Genomic DNA, 21851 nt, shown 5'->3' with positions numbered 1-21851 from the left:
ACATACTTGCACAGGGATATCCTGGAATGCCTTTCTTGGTCTTTGGATATTCACTCTGCATAATGCATGGTCCCTAAAGCAAATGTGACAATAACAGATGACCATATATAATAATACTTGATAAGTGGGGGTTGACAGGGCATTCCATCTTCTTCTTCTTCTTCTTCTTCTTTTTATCTTTCTTTTTCTCTTTTTGGTGCAAAGTGAAAACAATATTCCCATCTTCTTTTCCTTTAGATGATGATGATAGTATCGTATTTACGGTCGATGCCTTGACATGTCGTTAAGGGCAAGCCACCCACACTTTAGAACCCATCCATGAACCAACACAAAATGCAACATCTCCTTCTCCTCCAAAAAGAAAAGGAAAGGACATGCATGGATCTGACTTCTAAGGCATCCATCCAACAAGAAAAAGGAGAGTTGATAAAAAAAAAAAAAAGTAATACGAAAGAGGAAAACGACGTTAAAACTTGGAAACAAGCAAGTGGCTATGTAATGCTACTTACTTATCTTTAACTTTAAGAAAAGAAATGACTGCTGCTAATAAAACTCATTGTCTCATCGATAGGACTTAATCTTATAATAATTAGGAGAAAGCAGGCAGCAGTGAGTGAGTCCAAGAGCAGCAACAGCAAGCCAAAAATGAAATATATACCCTTAATCTCCAACAGAAACAATGGTGATATTGGTAATAAGACTGCTGAAACTGGAAAAGGAAAAGAAAAGGAGGCAAATGCTTGAAAGGTGATTGAAGCTTCCGCTAGAGGTTTTGTTTTAGTAGTTGTCACAGCCTCACGGGCAGTGCAGAGTCGGTTGGCACAACAAAACTAGTTAGTAGTTGATCTTTGATTCGTCATTGAGTAATAAGTTAATGCATAGTGCAACGGGCTGTGGTGGTACTGTAGTAGGTGTAGGTGGGCCTTGGAGGTGTTTACGGGAGGCCCGACTTCCTTCCTTGACTCTTCTTCTGATAATTATAACTTGGGTCTAATCCTGTCGTTGATTCCTTCTTACTTCCTTTCCTTTATTTTTCACCATTGACTACTACTAATCTACGTTGCCAGAGACTTTCAACTCGTTGTGGTTTTATTAGTAATATTTGCTTCTGTCTACCAACAAATACAATCAATAATCACAGTTTTAATTGACAATAATTTACTAGTAGTACAATTTAGAACTACCTGCTTCCATAGGATAATAGTAATTCACGGAAACAACAAATCGACGACATTGTGGGCAATTGAGAGATGGGGATCGTTTCTCAGGAAGCGATCGTTCAGTTGCAGGCATTAATGGATCGAGGTCTCTTCTCTTTTTTCAATATTCTGATTTTGATTTACTATCTTTTTCTTTATCCTGGGAAAGGTAAGCGATACGAAATTGCTGATTATAGTTGCTTTTATGGCAGTTGATGAGCCTCTCAAGAAGACATTTGAGGTACGCATTTCACTTTTTCTTTTCCCCTCTGATCTCTCATATCATATGTTATTCAACGCCAGTCAAATGTGTTCAGCTATCTTTCTTTATTGGCTAAAATCTTTTCCTTTCCAGGTAAACGCGTGAATTCTGTCTTTGTTTTCTCATCATTAGTGGCTGTACATATATCTGTGTTACTGCCTACATCTGATCTGCTCTTTTGCGTAATCTAGTTGCTATGCTATCTCCCTGCTCTATGTCCTTTGCTTTCTTACACGCATCTTTATTTTTAGTTGAAATGTGAGCTTAATGGGGACTCTGATCTTAACTTTTTCAACAAATGCTTCATCTCTCCTCCTCGTTTTTTACTGTTACCAGTAATTGGGGTCTTGGCTCTTCTTTTTCTGAATTCCATTGTCCCATCAAATGTAACTGCATCAAGCATCCTATCAATAGCGTTTCATCAGAAGTAGGAAGCTAGGCAGGTTAGATGATGAATGTAATTACAAGAGAATTCTTTTGCCTCAAAAAAGTATTGATGTTGTGAGGTAATCAAGAATATATTGCCATTGATAGTTCTCTACTTTGATGCAATTAAGGAACTTTGTAGGATGCTTGATAAGTTTATGCATAACTAAGGCATTTTATATTTGAGGGCAGCTTACAAAATGCTGTAGGGAACAAGATGTTTCATTATCGCTTCACTGGATGTTTTGGATAATTATTCTGCAACAATTTTTGCATTTGTTTGTAGTAATTGTTTCCCAATATGCAGAATGTTCATCAAGGCTACCGAGCTGAAACATTGGCGCGCTTTCTAAAAGCAAGAGAGTGGAGTGTTGTCAAAGCTCATAAAATGGTTAGTTAATTGGAGTTAGATGAGGCCAAATCATGTGTACCCCAATTTCCTCTTGGGTTTGGAAAGCAATAAAAATAGAAAAAAACTGTTGTTTTTGTTGTGGAAGTTGATAACAATGTCATCTTGGTATGATGGAATTGATTGCTGTATCATGTTTCAGTTGGTGGACAGCTTGCTTTGGAGGGTGCAGAATGACATTGACAATATATTAACAGTAAGTTTGTGTATTCTCAGTAGTTTCATCTAGGTTGCAACTGGTTGCTTTTCCTAGTAAACTACTAGGTTGATGCTTGTCTATGCTTTGAGTCAGCGAACAGTATTTTTATTTTTATTCAATGTAAATCTTTTCTACAGAAACCCATATTTCCTACTGAACTTTACAGAGCAGTGCGTGATTCACAGCTCATAGGAATGTCTGGCTACTCAAGAGAGGTGCTCATAATTTTTCAAATTTAATCTGGTTTATTGGGTTTACATTTTCAATCATACTATGTTGTGCTTCATGCAGACACAAAGACACTTGATTATAATGAATTTATGATGGGAATCGCATATCCTCTCTGGTATGCTATTTAATTTTTAATTTTCCATCTCCAGGGGCTTCCGGTCTTTGCTATTGGTGTGGGACTTAGCACATTTGATAAAGCATCTGTAAGTTTTATGGTAGTGTGCATTACAAGTATTCGATCATTGATCAGAAAGACAACTAATGCGTGGTATTTATTTGCTTCTTTTATTTTATTTATAGGTTCACTACTATGTGCAGTCACATATTCAAATCAATGAATATCGAGATCGTGTAATTCTGGTGAGTAATAGAGTTTGGAAGTTTTTTATTTCTTGCCTTTTCTGCTCATTTGTTTGACATTTATACACTGTTTTAGCCTTCTGCATCAAAGAAGCATGGGCGACCCATAACCACCTGTATAAAAGTATTAGATATGACTGGCCTGAAGCTTTCAGCACTGACCCATATAAAGGTATTGCCTCAACTTTAGCTGCCATATTTTGTTCTACTTGGACTTGGGTAGCAGATTTGCAACCTATATGCATATGTAATTATCTTATCTTTAATCTCTGACACTGATAATTTTGGTAAAGAACCTTGAAAGATTCAATATTTGAATCCTGAAAGGCTGAGAACTAAGCTGCTGAAAAAGGCTTAACATAGCAAAAAGAAGAAAAACTCAATGTTAAACTGACTATTTCCAATTCTGAAGATTCGACCATCCAAACTTTTAAATATTTGATTTGACTGTATGCCTCATGCATCAGTATGATTATTTTATTTGTTGTGTTAACACAGTTATTGACAATCATCTCAACTATTGATGACTTGAACTACCCGGAGAAGACAAATACATATTACATTGTAAATGCTCCATATATTTTCTCTGCTTGCTGGAAGGTAAGCTTCGAATATGTATCCTTTTTTCCGGTAAATGGTTTTGACATGGATTGATGTAACCTTTGAGTTCTGAGCAGGTTGTCAAGCCCCTTTTGCAAGAGAGGACAAGGAAAAAAATTCAAGTGTTGCCAGGTTGTGGGCGAGATGAGCTGTTGAAGGTAAGGTGTTTTCTCATAATTCCTTCAAATATTGAAAAACATGGGTGTTCTAAAACCTGCCCGTTTGTGTGTTTAGATACTTTGGAGATACTCAAAATAATCATTCCTTTCCCTGTCTACCCCTCTCTCTCTGCCATAGCAGAGTGGGCTGAGGTGGTGCTGGCCCCGGAAGATGTTTTTTTAATTTTTTTTCTATTAACTATCTGAGCCTTATACTACTCTCACTTTTCTTTTCTTCTACTGTACTGAAATTTCAAACAGGGATGCAATTTCTGTAGTTCTTTTGTTCCCATTTCTTTTTGTTTGTGGCAATGGGGTTCCCATTTTAGTCTTTGAAGAAAGCCAATATATTTTAACTGTGAGATTCAATAGTCACCGTTATAGCTAGATTGCAGAGCTTACATACAGAAACAGCATGTATCCCTTTTTTCGTTTCATTTCTTCATTCGCATCATCTTGCTGTTCCACTGCTTCACTAGTAAATCCGGTACTTGAGAAGTCAAATGACAAATAACTAATTCCCTTATATTTGCTCGTATCTTTTCAACTAAACAGTGAATCATCAGGGGAAATGTAATTTCAGAACCATTTTTTCTGCTTAAAAAAAAATACTAATTATGTTGGCTGTATATCTTATCTATAGATAATGGATTTAGCATCAATGCCACATTTCTGTGGAAAGGAAGGGTCTGGGTCATCTCGCCATTCAGAAAATGAAAACTGCTTTTCGTTGGATCATCCTTTCCATCAACAGCTCTACAACTACGTAAAGCAGCAGTCCTTGGTCACTGAACCCGCTCAACCCATCAAACAGGGATCTTTTCATGTGGATCTGCCCGAGCCCGCTGCTGAAGGAACAGAGATTGCTAAAACTCTAGAGTCTGAGTTGCACAAGTTTGAGAATGGGAATGGGTTGTCCCGGTCGATTAGTGGCATCAAAATCGATGATGATTGAGACTCTTGATTCCCAATCAGGATGTGGTTTAATTCTACCATTCCGGGAATAGGATATGATTGAAAGTAAGAGTAGCAGCTCACATCCTCTTTAGGTGAGTCTGGGAGGAAAAAAGTCAGTACGATGTATGTGGAGTTAGGAATACTATTGTATTATTTAGTTTCACGGTTTTTAGTCAAAGATGACTTGATCAGAAAAATCTAGTTCACCCTTACTCAAATTATTGCTTTAAGTGGTAGATTATTGTCATTTATAAGATATAATAGAACTAAAGAGGCAAATGCTTACGCAAACCCAAATTGCTGGATAATTAATTGACATGTTTTCTTTTGTTTAATTTGTTCCCACCAAGGGAGGAAAGTGTGAGGGGAAACAGATTGTTTAGGGTGCAGCAGCTTTTAAGCTAGGCTTTAAGGTGCAACCATTTGTTCTTGTTGACGCCGTCTTTTAAGCTCACCCTCAATCACGCCCTGTGCCGCCTCTGCCATCGTCGCTGACTTCTCGGCCAGCTCGGTTGCAGCCTTGATTTCCTCCATTGCTTTCAAACTTGCTTCCAACCTTTTTTCTGTCTCACTTTTTCTGGCATTAATTGCTTCCAGCTCAGCCATTGCGTCAGCTATTTGCCAGTCTGCCATATCTCCAGATTCAACCACTTTCCTATTCAAAGATTCAAATTCCTCCATGGAGATTATAATCTTGCCACTGGATTCCGTGTTACCAATGTCCTCTTTTGCAGACAAAACCTGCATTTCATCAACCGCCTTTTTCTCTGCTGCTTTTGCTTCTTCAGCCTGTTCCAAAGCACGTTCTAGCTTTTGCTGTACCTCCTCCGCCGCTACTTTGGCGGTTTCAGCTTCTATTTTCAGCTCTTCAGTACTTTTCTTCATCTCTTGTTCTTCTCGCCTTGCATTTTCAATTTCTGATGACAGCTGTTGGAGTCTGAAATTGTGGTCCCTCAATTCATTTTGTTCAGCAACAGTTTTTGCTTCTTTGTCCATTTCAGCTTGTCGTTCTCTCTTCACCTCTTCCAATTCCAGCCCAAGGGAGCTCACTAAATTCCGAAGAGAGCATTCTTCATCCGCTACTTGTTGCAGTGTTGTTGTAGCTTCATTAAGCTCACTAGTTATAACTCTCACAGAATCCATTTCTAAAGCATGGGCTTTTTTCATCTCTTCTTGCAAGGCTTCGACCTCCGCTGTTGTTTCCATGAGCTTCTCCTCCAGATATTTCGTCAGCTCAGGATCATATTCTTTCCTCGAGGATATCAATTTGTTTTCCGTTTCCTCCTTGGCCTTCTTGTAAGATTTTTGCAGGGCATCTTTCTCTTCCGCGATATTTGCCTGTTCCTGGTACACCTGTTGGGTGGCTAACTTTACTTGTTGAATTGCTTCCTTCATGCCCGAGATTTCTTTCGAGAGCTCACTAACCCTTTCAGCATGCATTTTAGAGCAACGCTGTGCTTCTGCTGCCTGTTGGAATGCGGCCAACTTTGCTTCCAAGGCTGCATCAAAATCTTGCCTGATTTCATTGAGCTCTTGCTTCGCGGCATCAAGCTCCGTGGCAACGGCCATATATTGCTCTCTCGCATACTCCAATTCCATTTTACGTGCATTGCTTTCTTGATGGTTCTTTGATTTTTGGAGTTCAAGTTGCCTGGCTTGTTCCTTCACTGCCTCTGTAGCTTCAATTGCGGATCGCTTGGACTGGGTTATTGTTTCAAGTTTGCTGGTCAAATCCTGCAATGTTCTCTTTGCGCTTTCAAGATCAAAATCTGCCTTGGCCTTTGTGCTTTCGTCACTCTCCAGCTTTTGCTTTATATTGTTAATTTCTTTCTGCGCCAAGAGAAGCTGCGTCTCCTTGTCTATCACATTCTGGCAAACAACATAAGCAGATTAGGACTGCATACAATTATATATATAGCTTCTGCTTCTGCATGCTATATATAGGTATATATTAACCGGCCGGCCATTTAGATGGAAAAGCATTGATCAGACGTGGGTATTTGGTTACCTACCTCTGCAGAAAGTCTTGATTTTCTAGGAGTGCGTCTCTCCCTGGAAACAGCTACTTCCCCAAATAGACTAACAGCAGCTTTGACAGATTGGAACGGCACCCTGGTATCAATCTCTCCTACCTCTGCCCTTGGTGAACCTAAGGACTTGGGAAGGCGTTCGCTGTTTACGCGGCGGATATTAACCATTTTTGTCTTTGGTAGCCAATTGATCAATGAATTTCCTCGAAAGCTGACCTGCGCAAGAGCAGTTGGATTGCCATGATCATTATCCTCCTGCATTATACAGCTTATCGTATGGAAAACAACAACATACATAAAACTAGTACTAGAATATCGATTCAAGAATGAGAAGACTCTTGAATTCAGATACATTGCAAAGCCGTGAGCTATATGAACCATAAAAGCAAATCCAAATATGAGCCACAATCTCTGTTCTGCTTCTGCAATATGAACTATAATATCAAAAGGAAACCTTTTTTGTTCAACTGGGAGATCGCAGATGCATGCATTAATTTAGCTGATATCAGTTGAATCTAATATATTACCTACATCCCATTCATTTTTTTTAAAAGAAAAAATAAAGAAAGAAAGAACAATTGAATTAAACAAGTCAGGTGGCTTAAGAATGAAGATGGCATTGTTCATGGCAATGAAAATGATTTGCAAAAGGAACCTGATGCGGATACGTTGGAGGAAGCAGAAATTGAGGCTGTGAGACGAAAGTGAAGTTGCTTATTAGAAAACAAATTGGTGAAAGGAAAAGGAAGCCTTGAAGTTTGAAGTTGACGAAGTGCGGGTCCTGGTCTAGTCTGGTCTTGTGCTGTGCTGTCAAGAACATAAGAAAATAGACCCAAAATTAGAGGTGCCGTTCCTGTACTATTTTTGGAGGGAGAGTCACCATTGTTTGCGGCATTTCAACGATTAACCTTAATATTAAATTTGAGGAGAATGCCACCATCCTCATATCTCAGCCTCGCACACAAATTACAAAATAGAAAGTTTCTGTTAGGGTTATTGGTTGAAAGTCGATAATACTCGGAATGAAATGTCTAACGTTTTTTCACCAAATAAGAAAGGAAATAAGTAATAACATTTGACTGTTTCTAATGCAGCAGCTGGCTTCACCCACATTATTCCCTGTCCCAACAAAATTATCATGAATGACTAATATGGTTAATTGATATGCACTAAGATAACATTATCAAATGAAGGTGAGTCTACAATTGGATTTACGGTTTTGTATAGTTTATATTTGACTTAATAAACAAGATTCTTGTTCATAAATTTAGAGTTGTTTTATTAAGTATATTATATTTTCTATATTTTTTAAACGTTAATTGAATATTATCACAACTAAATCATTTACTAATTAAATTAAAAATTTATTTAACTTTTTATATTGTATATTTTTGTTTAAGTTTATTTCGATACTATTTTATTTTTAACAGTTTAAAAACTACTTTCAGTTATATAATTTTTCTCGTAAATCAAATATATATCTTTTTATTTAAATTTATTATTATGTGTAATTTGCGTGCAATATTAATGCAATAATTCTAGTTCGGAGAAATGATTTTATACAAACAATATATTTTAAAAACATACATCCACAAGAAACCAGATAACACACTTAGATTGTAATAAACACACCAAGCAACACAAACAATTCAATCATAATGAAAAACTAAATAGTATTAGTATATTTCTTTCAAACTAAAAAGAAAATTAGTATATTTAGAAGTTATCCCAATTTAATCTTTGATTAATAATAACGCCTATTGCATTGAAGAATTCTTGTTGTTGGAAGTTATTAGAATAAGTGCTAATATTATGACGTATGCTATAAATTTTGTAAGTTTATTATATATAAAATATAAAAATATATATTGATATCTTTTTTTTTTTTAAAGAGTTATTATTACCTCACTAGTTAATGATATGAGTCATAGAGTTATTCGTCCATATGTTACCATTAATCAAATTTATGCTAACAAGGAGGTCGAAATTAAGGGTGAAGTAATGAGTTGTGAAAATAAAAGCAGTTATATGAAAGTACTAGCGAAGGTGATTGGCATTGTTCATCAATTATGTGGTTCTAAGATGAATATCATTCTTTTGGATTTGCAACATATGATGTTCTATTTTACCAATTACAAGCTGTTTTGGTAATGTATGTATCTTTTAAACTATTTTTATCTTTCATATTATTTTTCTTTTAGTAGTTGTATAGTTGTATGATTTTGTATTTATTTCTTTCAATAATTATAAGTTATTTTTAATGAACCATCCCTACTTGTGGACCTACATTAAGGTTGTGATAAGTTTATGAAGAAGTATAAAATTAAGCCCAATGGACACTTTGATATTACTAGCACTGATTCCAGATATTGAATGACAAGATCATATTGAAAGAGTGTTTGAAGACAAAACAGTTCACCCTTAATTTGATTTTCGTTTTCTTGAAGTTGCTGAAACATTTTTTAACTATCAATGCTACATTGATAATAGCTTTGGTTTTATAATGTTTGTTAGAGCTCTTTATGTTCACATTTATAATAAATGGCAAACCAAGCATAATAGCAAATATGGTAGCTTATTTACAGTTGAGATAGGAAATGGTTTGCAGGAACTAAAACTTTTTATGTTATACCTTTCTATTTAGGTTTGTTTCGATACTATTTTATCTTTAAGAGTTTAAAAACTAGTTTTAGTTATACAATTTTTCTTGTAAATCAAATATATTTATTTTTATTTTTATTTATTATCACGTGTAATTTACGTGCAATGTTAGTGCAATTCATATTTTAAAGGAAGATATCATTTTCAAGTACTTTCTATCTAGGCTTAATGGAGTCGAAACGAAATTGAAAATTGCTATGATTCCATGAAAAAGGTTTCGCGATTTGGATATGACATGTGACAGAGTGACGGGAATGAAGTTTGATGGAACAAGTGTAATGGAGCGGAAACAACGAGATAACATCTTAGAACTAAAAATGGGCAATGAAAAAAAAATTTTGATTTTTTTCGGGAGCTTAATTGGAAGTGAATTTGTTTGCACTTTAGTCACGGTTTGTTTCGATACTATTTTATCTTTAAGAGTTTAAAAACTAATTTTGGTTATACTATTTTATCTGTGAACTTGTTTGCACTTTGGCCATAATTTGTTTCGATAATATTTTATATTTAGGAAATTAAAAGCTAGTTTTGGTTATACTATTTTATCTTTAAGGAGTCATGATTAGAAAAAATAGTTTGTCTCTTACACATTTGCAATATGTAGATGACACAATCTTATTTTGTGACTTGAAAAAAAAAAAACTGAAAAGATGTTTATGTTTGAAATGATAAGTACATAAAACAAGCAGAAGAAATAACAGTAAGGTATATCTATTAAATTAAATAATTAGATTTATGTTAATTAAAATTATTATTTTATATCTTTTTTTAAAAATGCGATCAGTTACACAGTATCTTAAATTAATAGTAACGCCTGTTGCATCGACTGCCAGTGTTGAAGTTTGAAGTTGATGAGGTGCAGGTCCTGGTCTAATCTGGTCTTGTGCTGTGCTGTCGAGAACATAAGAAAACAGGCCCAAAATTAGAGGTGTCATTCCTGTACTAATTTTGGACGGAGAGCCACCATTGTTTGCGGCATTTCAACGGTTAATCTTAATATTAAATTTGAGGAGAATGCCACCACCCTCAGACCTCAGCCTCGCACACAAATTACAAAATATAAAATTTCTATTGGGGTTATTGACTGAAAGTCGTTGATACTCGAAATGAAATGTCTAACATTTTTTCACCAAATAAGAAAGGAAATGATTAGTAACGTTTGACTGTTTCTAATGCAGCAGCTGGCTTCACCCACATTATTCCCTGTCCCAACAAGATTTCTTCCCTAACTGGATTCAGATACATCACATTACATACTACTATATTCTTTCGGAATTATCTGATAACCAAATATCAATTTATTAAGATAAAACATCAACATTTCAGAAAAGAAGCAGCACTTGTCTACTCCCATAAGACATGATACAACTTGCTTTATTTCTTTTAAAGTTGAGAAACAAAAAAACAAAGAACCGCTAAATTTCACAGCAATATATGCATCGGTTTCATAACAATGACGGTCCCACCTTCGTAACCGGCCTGCAAAATGCAAGATTCTTCGTCAATGGCACTTCCCATTAACACCATAGCAAAGACTTGTGTTTACAAAATTTAACAGGTCAGAATAGTATACAGATTCTTGCTAAGGAACTTAGTAAAAGACCAGGTTCTCTAATGAGGACTTGGACATCTCGTTTTACTAAGTTGTGACAAGGCTCTTCTTTTCTGAATTTATAGTAAAGTGAAAAAAGAGTTTAACAGGAAGTTATTCAGGGCAAGGCAACATCAAATACCATGGAGCAGTCAAGCAGTAGAATCTACTTAAAATTATTGAACCAAACCACGATACATTTATTAATAATCTGGTGCAAACCTGCTATGAAATTTCTTTGGTTTAGCTCAAGAACTAGAGTAACAACTCTGAAACATATTAAGAACAATGTTGATAAAATTCTAATTGGACAAGAAAGTTATTAGGTGTAATGGGCATACATCTTACCAAATATATATATATATATATAAGGCTTACATGAGCTCAAAAACAAGGGCAGATGCTCCTCCTCCTCCATTGCAGATTCCACCAACCCCGAACTTTCCATTCTTCTGTCTCATCACCTGCAATAAAAAGCATCAATGCATCATCTACCGATTCATGTTACTAGGATGTGAGAAGGTGGGGTTGCATGTGTTTGTGTGTGTGTGTGTGTGTGAGAGAGAGAGAGAGAGAGAGAGAGCACAGGGGCCTCAGCAGCTATACACCATTCAACTTATTTGAAGAAAGAGAGAGAGGGGTGGGGTATTCAAATGTATTTCAAATCATTAGAAAGAAATTAGGGTGGCCAAAAACATAAATAAGCTCCTATGATTTACCCCCAACAATGTGACTAATATACGAGCTCCACTACACCCTAATGGATGTCCCAACGATACCGCTCCACCATGAACATTAACCTTTTCCTGCATCCCAGAAAGCACAAGCTAAGACATTGAAAAATCATATAATGCATTATAAGAGCCAAAAATGCATGATGAGCCAGGCTAAAGAAATCTTGAAAAAAAAAAGTCAATTATCATCAGTGAACTATTCGATTAAAAATTGAGAGGATGGTTGAAGATTTACAGGATTAAGGCCAAGCAGTTTTTGATTGGCAAGAGCCACAACCTGCAAAAAATTAAACAAAACATGGACTTGAATGAACCAACTGATTTTCTGAAACAAAAAGGGAAAAAAAAAAAGAAGAATATTACTATGATACTAACACTATCAAAAAGTATTAGCCTATTTTCTTACTGAAAAAGCTTCATTTATTTCATAGTAATCAATTTGAGAAGCCTCCAAACCCGCAGCTGAAATAGCTTTTGGTATGGCAAGGGCTGGAGCCGTTGTAAACAATTCAGGTGCCTGCCAAGACAAGCTCCATCAGCTTTACTTATCTAAAAATAAGCCAAAACCAGGAAATACAAACAAATATTATCTGCAGTACCTGAGCAGCATCAGCATATCCTCTGATCTTAGCAACTACTTGCAAACCAAGCTTGGTTGCTTTCTCCCCACTTACTAGCACTATCGCCGCTGCACCATCACTACCCAACATAACAGACCAGCCCATAACTAGTAAGGAATACCCTTAATCACCAATATATTAAAGAAACATGCAACAGCGATTTTATCGTAGCAAAACTTATATTTTGTTTGTAAAAGTGAGAAGATATGGCTCAAACTCATAGCATATCATTCCAATTTGCAAGACCAAATTTTTTATTACAAAGAAGATAGGGGCTGAATGCAATCGCAATCACATTAATACATTGCAAGTATAGGAACACATTAAAAAGGGATGGGAGGGGACAGCGAGGAGAGACCTAATGCTAGAAGCATTGCCAGCAGTAACAGATCCTCCCTCTTCCTTAAAGCTTGGTCTAAGCTTCCTCAATTTTGCAGCATCAAACTAGAAAAGGTAGAGATAAAAAGAGAAAAGATCAGCACCAAAGCATGTATTACAGTATTAGACCACCACAGATTAAGCATGGACATCAGGTATTATTTGGGACTAAAACAGCTATAATTGGACTGTTGCATCCAAAATAATTGATAACCATCAATTTGATGGGTCTTATATACTAAGTGAACCTGGAAATGCTATTGCTATTACAGAACCTTGTTCTTCACAATGGGTACAGTTTGTTGTAATTTGGATAGGACAAGTTAGAGAGAAGAAGAAGAAGAAGGGTTTGGTTACAACGAATGTCTAGAATCAAATGAAGGGTAATGCATGGACCTCCCAACCAAGGGAAATACAAAAAGGTGAAACAAGAAGCCAACATCTTCACTAGTTTTCCCCATTATTTTTACGGCACTTGCTCAAGCCAACTTTATAAACATAAAGAGACAATATTACAAACAAACATGCATGCATGCATATATACATACATACATACATATATATATTATATTATATTATCTTGGAAAGGGGGTAGGTGACAAAAACATCTTACCATGAAAAATAGGGTTCCAAAACCTTCCATGTGATTAGATATTTAGATAGGACAACCAAAGGTTAAAAACACAGCAAAGAACATATGTTCAATGGAATATCAAATGCCAAGTACAACCTTCTCTTATACCTTTCCTAAACCTTCATCCCTATCTATAATTGTGAATGGTTTCCCTCTTCTCCCCGAAACTTCAACCTGCACGTACAAATATGGGAATTTATGTTACAAAATACCATAAACTATCGATTTTCCCCAAATTTTTTAGTGAGATCAGAAACCACACTGGAACTATTTCCCAAGCCAAGAGGCCATTGTTTTGAGCAGCAATGCCACGCTCAAAGCTTTGAATAGCATAAGAATCCTGCAAGAGAGGACAGGTATAACATATGGGAGAACATTAGCATGCATTAGTAAACACTAAACAATATTAATGAGAATACAACCAAAACATAAAAACACATTAAAAAATATCTTAACCTACGGTTTAAAGACCATTAAAGGAGCAACTTCTTAATGGGACGTGACCCCAAAACTTTGTATGAGGAGAATAGTATAAGTTACAAAAACGACAATAATCAACTCTACCTTTAAAAATACCAAAGACAATAGGAAGCGTTGAACATATGGATTGTGAAGAAACAGTACCTGCTCTTCTCGTGTAATGTTATGTTGGTCAGCACATATTTCTGCACATACTCCCATTCCAAAGTCATTGTATACATCCCATAACCCATCTTTGAGCATGCCATCAATAATGGTATCATGTCCTAGACGAGATCCCTTTCTGCCCAAAAATTGGAGATAGAACTTTCAATGACTTATGAACAACATAGAGATCATTTAATGCAATGATAACCAAACAAATCAAAAAGGAAACACCATCTTTTTAACCCAACCAATGATTTTCTGTGGTGGAAATGTAGGTTTACTCAGATATCTATCCAACCAAGCACCAACACTATTCCTATGCAGCAAATCTTCATAAAAACAATTGTTCAAGCTAAAATTGAATGACTAGCCACCTAATGCCCCTGGTGGGTACAAGGTCTTCAATTTCAGTTCAATGTCATCAATTAGGTTGTATGTCAGAATAATTTTTAAATCAGTTACAAAATTACCGTTTAATTATTAAAATGACATCAATATTTGCAAGATCAAATGTACTTGCTCAAATCCATGAGTATCAGAAAAGGCAAAAAGACAGCATGCAACAATTCAAGACTCGGAAAAAAACATGGATGCACACCTTGCCTCTGCCAAATACTTGGGTGCATTTGACATGCTTTCCATGCCACCAGCAATGACAACATCATTGATGCCTAATTGGATAGTTTGTGATGCAAGCATCACCGCTGGGATAGGAAGGAATAAAAGGAGGGACAAATCATAAGAAATTATGCATGCCCGTACTTAGCAAGAAGCATCAGCATTCTTTTTGTCCAGAAAGAGGATTTACCCTTCATTCCAGATGCACAAACTTTGTTAACAGTGGTGCAAATGATGGAATTAGGAATACCGGCACCTAATGCAGCCTGTCTAGCAGGAGCTTGGCCTAAGTTTGCACTAAGAACATTCCCAAAGAAAACCTCCTGCACAAGTGATGGATCAAGGTTTGCCCTTTTAAGGGCAGCTGCATATTTGTGTTAAAGAAGGCATTAATAAGAAGCGAACTTAAATACAAGGAGTAAAGAATTGTGGGTTTAGGAGTTTACAGTGGATGGCGATGGATCCAAGTTGGGTAGCAGAGAAAGAGGAAAGGGAGCCAAGGAAAGCACCCATTGGTGTTCGTGCAACACCTACAATACAAACATCTGCACGAACAAAGTTAAAACGAGGTCAATGTAAATTACTACTAGAATATTGTAAAGGCAAGTAGTAGAAATTACTCCTATTATGATTCATGATCATGAACAATATAATCTTGTAATCTCAGTTGTAGTCTTGTAAATAAGTGGGGAGGGATGCTCCAATTAGTAATACATATACCCTCCGAAAAATAACAAGTTAGGCAGAAGCAAGCAAATTCCTTTCGATAGAAACAAAATATTAGAAAAATAATTTTGTTTCAACTTCGATGCGCGAGCGATAAGTAATTGGCTCAAAAGAGTGTAGCACTAAGTAAACTGATGAACTGACGGCAGAGAAGAAACGAAAATACTGAAAGAAGAAACAACCTCGAGGTCTGATTACGGAATCTGAAGAAGAAGAAGAAGAGGAGGAAGCTGGAGGAGCCATGGCGTTAAGCGCTCAAAGCTTCAAACCACAATCACCTCTCTGCAGTCTGTAAGATTAACATCACATGCGAAGAATTCTGTTTGAAACTTTTAAGGAAAAGAAAAAGACAGAGAATTAGAAAAACAGACAGTCCAGATTATTACCCAAGGCAAGATGGAGACACAAGTCAAGGAAATGAATTTAATTTGAACAAAGGAAAGATTTGAGCAAAGACTGGAGTCTTAGGTAGGACAAAGCAAAGCAACGAACCAAGACCGAGCTAGCCAGCCCGACTTTGGCTCTGCCAGAACAGAAGAAGAGAGAGCACAGCAACAACCACGTTGGAAAGCGTAAATGCACACGTATGCACGTTTGGGTCCAAAAGTGGTAGTAGTGTTCCACTTGTCTTGTTTCTTATGATTGCTGCAACAAGCCTCATCGCCTCTATCCAGTTTGCGGCGCTATCTAATCCCTGCGTGTCTTGCTTGCATCATCGTTATTTTATATTTTTCCTTCTTTGTTCAACTTAGTCAACCATGAAACTCAAATACAATACCTAATTAAATTCTATTTTTCTTGAATACCATCCGCTAAATTACCGACAAGACCTATCTTCCCCATTGCTTGCTTCCCTTTTTGAATGAAAAATTCAATAACTTGAATACTTATGGTGACACAGGCAACGGGCAATGCTGGTGCATAAGATACTGATGGGCGTCTTCAAGGTTTGAACGCCTTAATTAATACCCTTGTCATGTTCTTAAGTATTCCCCTGTTCATACAACCAGAACTATACCATACATTACAGACCTTGATTACAAAGTGCAGGTTTAGTTCCTTCCTACCCAAAATTTCATTGTGAGTTATTGATACAAAATTTTAACAGCAGGGCATGGGCATATATAACCATTTTCCTCCAATCCTGACATCAAAGAACATGCCTAAAGGTGAGGTTAATTCGAGTTGTCTCTGCCTTGGCACGCTTAGGCACAGAGTGTAGCCAGTCACGCTGAGTGTACCCTCTCATGACCAACAGTGATCCATGCTTTAGTCTAAAGCAGTGCTGATCAACGTTGTTGCTTTTCTTAAGCCTCTTCGATGGAGGTCCTTCATCAGATCTTTCTAGCACTCACAACAAAAACAATCATAAATAAAATCAATGAAAGCTCCACGGCTATGCTATTCATAAATAAAAAGAAAAGGAATCCAAAATGAGAATGTCAACATATACGTGTGCATTGCGTTTTTAACAAAACTAGTACAAGTCTCTACAAAATTGGAGGAGGATAAGCTTCTGTACCTTGGGACGACTTACGGCTTTTCTTCTTCAAGAAAAATTCACGTTCACATCCAAAGGAAACAGAAGCAATTTCTGGGGTTGATCCATAAAGCTTCTCATCATCAGCATGCCAGCCTGCGTAGTCATTACTCCCTTTATACCGATTTAAAAGCAAGCTATTAAATCTAGTCCCAGGTAGCATTTTATGGACCTTGAGGAAATAATCAAAGACATTATATTGCATTAGAGAAGGAAAAAATTGCTGATAATGATATTTAGTGAGGTGATGACCGCATTCTTACGGCATCCAAGATGTCCTTAAGTGGGGGGAAGTCATCCCAAGAATAAGCATGTGGCTGATATCCACTATAAATCAAGTCAGGCAATCCTGCAGTCGCAACATAACATGTGTCTCTTGGCTGCATGTATAGAATTCGAGAGAGGAAAAGACAAGCATCAGTTATTACTGGAAAGCATACATGTCAATAACTAAAGGTACCATTACCATCCATTTATGCTTAGAAAACATGCTTTTCACTCAGGCAATATGAATCAGTGAACTTTATCCATCACTACAACAAAATTGTGGTCATCATCAAGTCATGAATAGTTAAAAGATGAAAGATGATAGCAGTGATTTGTTGGTAACAATTTCAAGGCAACAGGTGAGGCTGGCATAGAGAAATACAAGAAAAGGCAGAAGAGAGTCACAACCAACAGGAATATACCGCTACTCTTCAACTGCCATTGCCATTGCAAGGCAGGCAAGCAGGCAGAACTTGTTATTTACTAGAAGTAGATTAGAAAACACAAACAATCAAATCATGTGAAGAAAATAAACTGGCAGAGGCAGGCTATCAATAGTACAAGAAGAAACACCTCTTTCTTCATCAACAACCGCTGTACCACTAATCAGGAATCAGTGGCTAAAAACATGTAAAGATTGCTTCAGCTGAGAAATCAAGAAAACTGAAGACCCCACACCTCAAAAGAAAGTAAAAGAAAAAGGAGCAATTGAAACAAGGACGGGACTGGGGAGAGATCTAAAATTAGAGCAAAATATGGAATTTATAATACATAAAAATAGAAAAACCTGGAGGCAAGATCGACCAAAGACGCGTAGGGTGGGCCTTGTCCAAGGAATGTGTTTGTCGAGGTAATTGAAGAATTCCCAGCCATCGTCGTAGGCTACAAACCTGGGCACGTAAACTACTTCACTCCCGTTTCCAAGATCGATCGTTTGGGTCTTTTTAGCGTTGTCGTTAGGATTCGAGTCAGGGTCAGGGACCGCCTTCAACTTCAACAAACTCATGGACGCAGCTAGCACTCAAAGCTTTTTTGATGCCGACTCAAACAGACAAAGATGTTGTCTTGTATGCAGTTAGATATGACTGTATGAATCTGATGACGGAATGGAACTATCAAGTATCAACTGTGGACGGGAAGGAACCTTCGCTGCCTCAATTTACGGGGCAACACCGTTCCGGCTATGTGGTTTGGGCTTCATGCTAATCCGAAAAAGGCTTACCAGATTAACACTGTTGGGTTCGGGCCTTACTTCCTTTTACCATCATCCAACCTCTCCATTTTTCTTGCACCTTAGGTTTGGGCTTACGAGTAATTTTCATGAGTCCTTGAATCATTTTTCCTTTCCGTTAGTAAGTATTAAGGTGCATTGCAAAATCTCTTGATATTGGAGCAAAAAACTGCACTCTCACCTTACATTTTGAAACCTCCTTAGGCCTTCCCATTGATATAAAACTTGAGCATTTAAACAAACCGAAAAATAATAGATTTTTCTCAATTTAGTAAAACCAATTGCAGACATGCATATACTATTACAGTTTGTGCAGTTACGAGTTCATTGCCCGTTGCCATCCCATAAAATATAATCAGGATAGAACAAACGGCTTTCCATTCCATTAGAAACTGTTTCAAACCACCTATTTTATGCACAGTACCTTAAGCTGATGGCCTGATACTTCTAATCTACTTTTAAAACTGCCTGGGAAAACTAAGACTCCGGAGACATTCAACTCTGTCTCCCTATACTTAGAGAAGTATGCCTAGACTGACTGTAAATTCTGTAGAACCATCCACTCCCCCACTTCTTCGTACAAAAGATACAGGATAAAACCCACGCACCAGCACCCCAACACTATCTCACGAGCATCTGCACATCAGCAGATGGCTCAACTATCTTGAAGGACCATCAGAAGTCTCTATTAACCTGACCTTTAGTTCTATCTCCCCAGACTCAACTGCACAAAGCCTTAACCAAACGCTCTGAACCACTTCACCATTTATGCAACAAATAGAACTGTCTCTAACAAGACAATTATCACTGTCAGGGACAACCTTCCTTAGCGGCATCTCACCAGAAGAAACTTGCAGAACATGGCTCATTCTAGCAGCAGAGACAAGTGGCTGAAGGTTTAGATAAGCATGTCCCATCTTGTCATCTGCCTTGAAACGGTCTTTGTCAAATACTTCCTGTGGAAAAAGCATTTTTTGTGAATTCTTCATCAAAATCTGTTTTTACTAACAATGTCATTAGCATCTTCCAAAGTACTTCATCAGCCATATAGTAATAATGTTTTTTTTAAAGAAAGTAAGAAGGCAAACAATAACATCAGCTACAAGCATAAACTCACGAGTTATGAGAGAAATATTCCTGTCTGCTTTATAAATGAAATTAAAAACAATATAACATTTTCTACAAGCTGGAGGTCGTTGTCTGCTTCACATTGAAACTAAGAAAACAGTTGAAAACTTTTAAATATGTAGTCCAAAGCATGTGAAAACTAACAAGATGCCAATACTTCCAATATCTCTTACCATGTAGAGGAATCTTCAGGCAATAAATTTCTCAAATTCTTTAACTTCTATATGGCCTAATAACATTTGACTCAGCCAAACTCAGAAAATATAGATGTAACTCTAACAAACATAGGCAAATGGGATAAACTTAGGTGTAGCCATCGGCAGACCACAAAGCAAATCGTAAACCCCAAGCAAATGCTTCAAAAGAAAAGGAAAGGTAAATGCACGGTATGTAAATACAAGGATTCTAATCAACCAAGCTTTAATAGGACAACTACAGATCAATAACTTCATAAACCTGGCAAATGACAGAACAAATTAAATGTAGCAGATCAAAAGAATTATAAATCCTATAATAATGAACAAAAAATACTTCCTATAATAGGTTTTGATCAGATAAGCAATCAAACATTTTTGAACAAGATACTGTACAAATATCGTAAACTTACCAAATTTAAAACTCCAACAGGATCAGTGAGGGAGAATGTTAGCTCTTCATTCCAGACTGGATTAAGGCAACTGTTGATAACCTTAGTCTTTGCCACCTGGAGTAAAAGACCCAAGTTGGTTGAAAATTTTCAGTGGTGAGAGAAACTAAAAAAAGAAAGCAAAAGTCAATGAAACACAAGAATCTGATACAAGCAATCAAAAGCAAAGGAGAAGGGAAAAATAGTTGGGGCATAAAAATGCTGCCAGCCTTCAGTTGCAAAGCCTTTTTCACAAGGAATTGGCACTAAAACTTGGCCCATTTTGCTAGAAACCATAGAGAATCCATCTCCCTTTATGGCTGATAAAAACATGAGAGAGGAAAAAGCAAATAACATAGTTCTTTGTGTCCCTATGTTTTCTTCTAACATCAGTTCGAAATACATAGAGCGACACAAAACAATTACTGATGCAGGATAGTGGGACGAATTAAATAGAGATAGCATTGACAACGCAAAACATGAGTTATGCAAATTCTCTCAGGATAAAGGATCACTGAGAATTGTAGTATACGAACATTTGTACAGGACACTACAACAGCAACGCTGTGTACTTGAGGAAAACTAACAAAAGATAGGACATTGACAAATATGGTAAAAGAAAAAAATGAAAGGAGCCTAAACAAACCTGATCACCGAGCTTGACTACAACATAAGGATCACTGCTCTTGAAATCCCGGATGACCAACCTTTTACCTTGCACAACTACCACTTTTAGCAGTCCCAAAAGCTCTCCCATTTTTTAGCTCTACAAAAGCATACACTTTTGAAAAGAATAAGTCACTGCAAAGACCCAAAATTCCAACCAACAGAAATGATCCATGAAAAAAATGACGTTGAATTTGTCAATGAAAAAAGGAATTATCTGAGAAAAAAGAACAGGTGAAAACCAGAAATGACAAATCCATAGTTTCCAGACAAAGCCAAAAGGATACGCATAGCATATAGTAGATGATAATGAATTACTGAAAAAGAAGAAACTTTTTAAGACAGTCCAGACTCCAGAAACCCAAAAATCAAAGGGCTTTGGAAAGGCAAGGCTATGCTATGCTAAAATCATGAAAAAGGAGCAACAGACAAGAAGAAGTCGTCAAATCAATGAAATAATTAATTGGGGTTGTGAAAGAGAGAAACAGAAATGAAGAAAAGCATCAAAATAGATGCCAAATACCAGATCCAGCGAAGGAGAGAGAGAGAGAGAGAGGAGACCTGTGATTCCTGTTGAAGATGGTGTGGGCAATGGGTTAGTGGCTGGCATGCGGGGGCGGATGAAGCTTTTCTGCTTAAACTTGCAGACAAGGAAGGCAGCCCCGTTAAAGAGAAACTCTAGTGCTAATAGCTAGAGCCGTAAGAGCATAAACAAAAGAAAGAAAATCTGTAATTTAGGCCTTAATCAGGGAGACAAAGAAGCCAAAATTTACTCGGTTGGCCCAACACAACAGCAGAGACAAATTAACCCACTGACACAGACACAGACGCATAAATGATTTTGTGATCTAAACTCCATTTTGGTCTGGAGGTAACAATAATAACATTGTTAAACGTGAACAATGAACATTACAGACAGGCACGTGTTGGTCAGGAGTTGACTGGGCCAGGTCGGCCTTTCCTTTTAAGTTTCT

The 21851-nt window shown here is 36.9% G+C and overlaps 5 protein-coding genes across 11 annotated transcripts; 1 reads left to right on the top strand and 4 right to left on the bottom strand.

Moving 5' to 3' along the window:
• On the top strand, positions 1019-4992 carry LOC18597352 (phosphatidylinositol/phosphatidylcholine transfer protein SFH9). Of its 2 annotated transcripts, XM_018123797.1 has the most exons (11): positions 1019-1305; positions 1412-1440; positions 2195-2278; positions 2439-2492; positions 2633-2710; positions 2876-2929; positions 3027-3086; positions 3163-3258; positions 3585-3686; positions 3764-3844; positions 4488-4992. In XM_018123797.1, the coding sequence occupies exons 1-11, from the start codon at positions 1251-1253 to the stop codon at positions 4797-4799; spliced, it is 1005 nt and encodes a 334-aa protein (XP_017979286.1). In that variant the 5' UTR covers positions 1019-1250; the 3' UTR covers positions 4800-4992. The 2 variants fall into 2 exon arrangements, with proteins under 2 accessions (XP_017979286.1, XP_017979287.1); XM_018123798.1 differs by lacking the exons at positions 1019-1305; positions 1412-1440 and adding an exon at positions 1447-1967.
• On the bottom strand, positions 5084-7604 carry LOC18597351 (WEB family protein At1g12150). Of its 2 annotated transcripts, XM_018123796.1 has the most exons (4): positions 7487-7604; positions 7127-7253; positions 6814-7047; positions 5084-6670 (listed from the first exon to the last, which is right to left on the bottom strand). In XM_018123796.1, exons 3-4 carry the CDS (start codon positions 6997-6999, stop codon positions 5210-5212), a joined length of 1647 nt encoding a protein of 548 aa, XP_017979285.1. In that variant the 5' UTR covers positions 7000-7047; positions 7127-7253; positions 7487-7604; the 3' UTR covers positions 5084-5209. The 2 variants fall into 2 exon arrangements, with proteins under 2 accessions (XP_017979285.1, XP_007026389.2); XM_007026327.2 differs by lacking the exon at positions 7127-7253.
• On the bottom strand, positions 10629-16293 carry LOC18597350 (acetyl-CoA acetyltransferase, cytosolic 1). 2 transcript variants are annotated; one of them, XM_007026325.2, is made up of 15 exons: positions 15913-16293; positions 15603-15749; positions 15141-15239; positions 14885-15058; positions 14675-14780; positions 14074-14212; positions 13712-13789; positions 13558-13623; positions 12796-12881; positions 12417-12516; positions 12224-12334; positions 12053-12094; positions 11803-11889; positions 11462-11547; positions 10629-10971 (listed from the first exon to the last, which is right to left on the bottom strand). In XM_007026325.2, the coding sequence occupies exons 2-15, from the start codon at positions 15661-15663 to the stop codon at positions 10938-10940; spliced, it is 1269 nt and encodes a 422-aa protein (XP_007026387.1). In that variant the 5' UTR covers positions 15664-15749; positions 15913-16293; the 3' UTR covers positions 10629-10937. The 2 variants fall into 2 exon arrangements, with proteins under 2 accessions (XP_007026387.1, XP_007026386.1); XM_007026324.2 differs by having other exon boundaries at positions 15603-15709; positions 15807-16292.
• Positions 16339-18640, bottom strand: LOC18597349 (DNA oxidative demethylase ALKBH2). 2 transcript variants are annotated; one of them, XM_007026320.2, is made up of 4 exons: positions 18015-18640; positions 17224-17340; positions 16943-17132; positions 16339-16764 (listed from the first exon to the last, which is right to left on the bottom strand). In XM_007026320.2, the coding sequence occupies exons 1-4, from the start codon at positions 18231-18233 to the stop codon at positions 16571-16573; spliced, it is 720 nt and encodes a 239-aa protein (XP_007026382.1). In that variant the 5' UTR covers positions 18234-18640; the 3' UTR covers positions 16339-16570. The 2 variants fall into 2 exon arrangements, with proteins under 2 accessions (XP_007026382.1, XP_007026383.1); XM_007026321.2 differs by having other exon boundaries at positions 16666-16760.
• On the bottom strand, positions 18726-21699 carry LOC18597348 (protein C2-DOMAIN ABA-RELATED 11). Of its 3 annotated transcripts, none has more exons than XM_018123070.1 (4): positions 21439-21699; positions 20858-21012; positions 20194-20289; positions 18726-19414 (listed from the first exon to the last, which is right to left on the bottom strand). In XM_018123070.1, exons 2-4 carry the CDS (start codon positions 20966-20968, stop codon positions 19118-19120), a joined length of 504 nt encoding a protein of 167 aa, XP_017978559.1. In that variant the 5' UTR covers positions 20969-21012; positions 21439-21699; the 3' UTR covers positions 18726-19117. The 3 variants fall into 3 exon arrangements, with proteins under 3 accessions (XP_017978559.1, XP_017978558.1, XP_007026380.1); XM_018123069.1 differs by having other exon boundaries at positions 20858-20992; XM_007026318.2 differs by having other exon boundaries at positions 20858-20977; positions 21439-21698.

The sequence above is a fragment of the Theobroma cacao genome, chromosome 6, assembly GCF_000208745.1.
Source record: "Theobroma cacao cultivar B97-61/B2 chromosome 6, Criollo_cocoa_genome_V2, whole genome shotgun sequence".
Taxonomy (NCBI): Eukaryota; Viridiplantae; Streptophyta; class Magnoliopsida; order Malvales; family Malvaceae; genus Theobroma; species Theobroma cacao.
This window is presented reverse-complemented; position numbering and strand designations above follow the sequence as displayed.

What these genes read in the sequence shown, in the direction of transcription:
- LOC18597351 (XM_018123796.1), bottom strand. Translation starts at nt 6,999, where the DNA reads ATGGTTAATATCCGCCGCGTAAACAGCGAACGCCTTCCCAAGTCCTTA. An exon ending in AATCAAGACTTTCTGCAGAG is followed by an intron (nt 6,671 to 6,813) that starts GTAGGTAACCAA and finishes GTTGTTTGCCAG; the next exon opens with AATGTGATAGACAAGGAGAC.
- LOC18597352 (XM_018123797.1), top strand. Translation starts at nt 1,251, where the DNA reads ATGGGGATCGTTTCTCAGGAAGCGATCGTTCAGTTGCAGGCATTAATG. An exon ending in TTGTCAAAGCTCATAAAATG is followed by an intron (nt 2,279 to 2,438) that starts GTTAGTTAATTG and finishes ATCATGTTTCAG; the next exon opens with TTGGTGGACAGCTTGCTTTG. An exon ending in TGTCTGGCTACTCAAGAGAG is followed by an intron (nt 2,711 to 2,875) that starts GTGCTCATAATT and finishes TTCCATCTCCAG; the next exon opens with GGGCTTCCGGTCTTTGCTAT.
- LOC18597349 (XM_007026320.2), bottom strand. Translation starts at nt 18,233, where the DNA reads ATGAGTTTGTTGAAGTTGAAGGCGGTCCCTGACCCTGACTCGAATCCT. An exon ending in TTAAGGACATCTTGGATGCC is followed by an intron (nt 17,133 to 17,223) that starts GTAAGAATGCGG and finishes TATTTCCTCAAG; the next exon opens with GTCCATAAAATGCTACCTGG. An exon ending in AAGCCGTAAGTCGTCCCAAG is followed by an intron (nt 16,765 to 16,942) that starts GTACAGAAGCTT and finishes TGTGAGTGCTAG; the next exon opens with AAAGATCTGATGAAGGACCT.
- LOC18597350 (XM_007026325.2), bottom strand. Translation starts at nt 15,663, where the DNA reads ATGGCTCCTCCAGCTTCCTCCTCTTCTTCTTCTTCTTCAGATTCCGTA. An exon ending in AAGTATTTGGCAGAGGCAAG is followed by an intron (nt 14,213 to 14,674) that starts GTGTGCATCCAT and finishes ATTTTTGGGCAG; the next exon opens with AAAGGGATCTCGTCTAGGAC. An exon ending in TATTAGTCACATTGTTGGGG is followed by an intron (nt 11,548 to 11,802) that starts GTAAATCATAGG and finishes TTTTTATTGCAG; the next exon opens with GTGATGAGACAGAAGAATGG.
- LOC18597348 (XM_018123070.1), bottom strand. Translation starts at nt 20,968, where the DNA reads ATGGGAGAGCTTTTGGGACTGCTAAAAGTGGTAGTTGTGCAAGGTAAA. An exon ending in TAGTCAAGCTCGGTGATCAG is followed by an intron (nt 20,290 to 20,857) that starts GTTTGTTTAGGC and finishes CTTTTACTCCAG; the next exon opens with GTGGCAAAGACTAAGGTTAT. An exon ending in CTGTTGGAGTTTTAAATTTG is followed by an intron (nt 19,415 to 20,193) that starts GTAAGTTTACGA and finishes CTTTTTCCACAG; the next exon opens with GAAGTATTTGACAAAGACCG.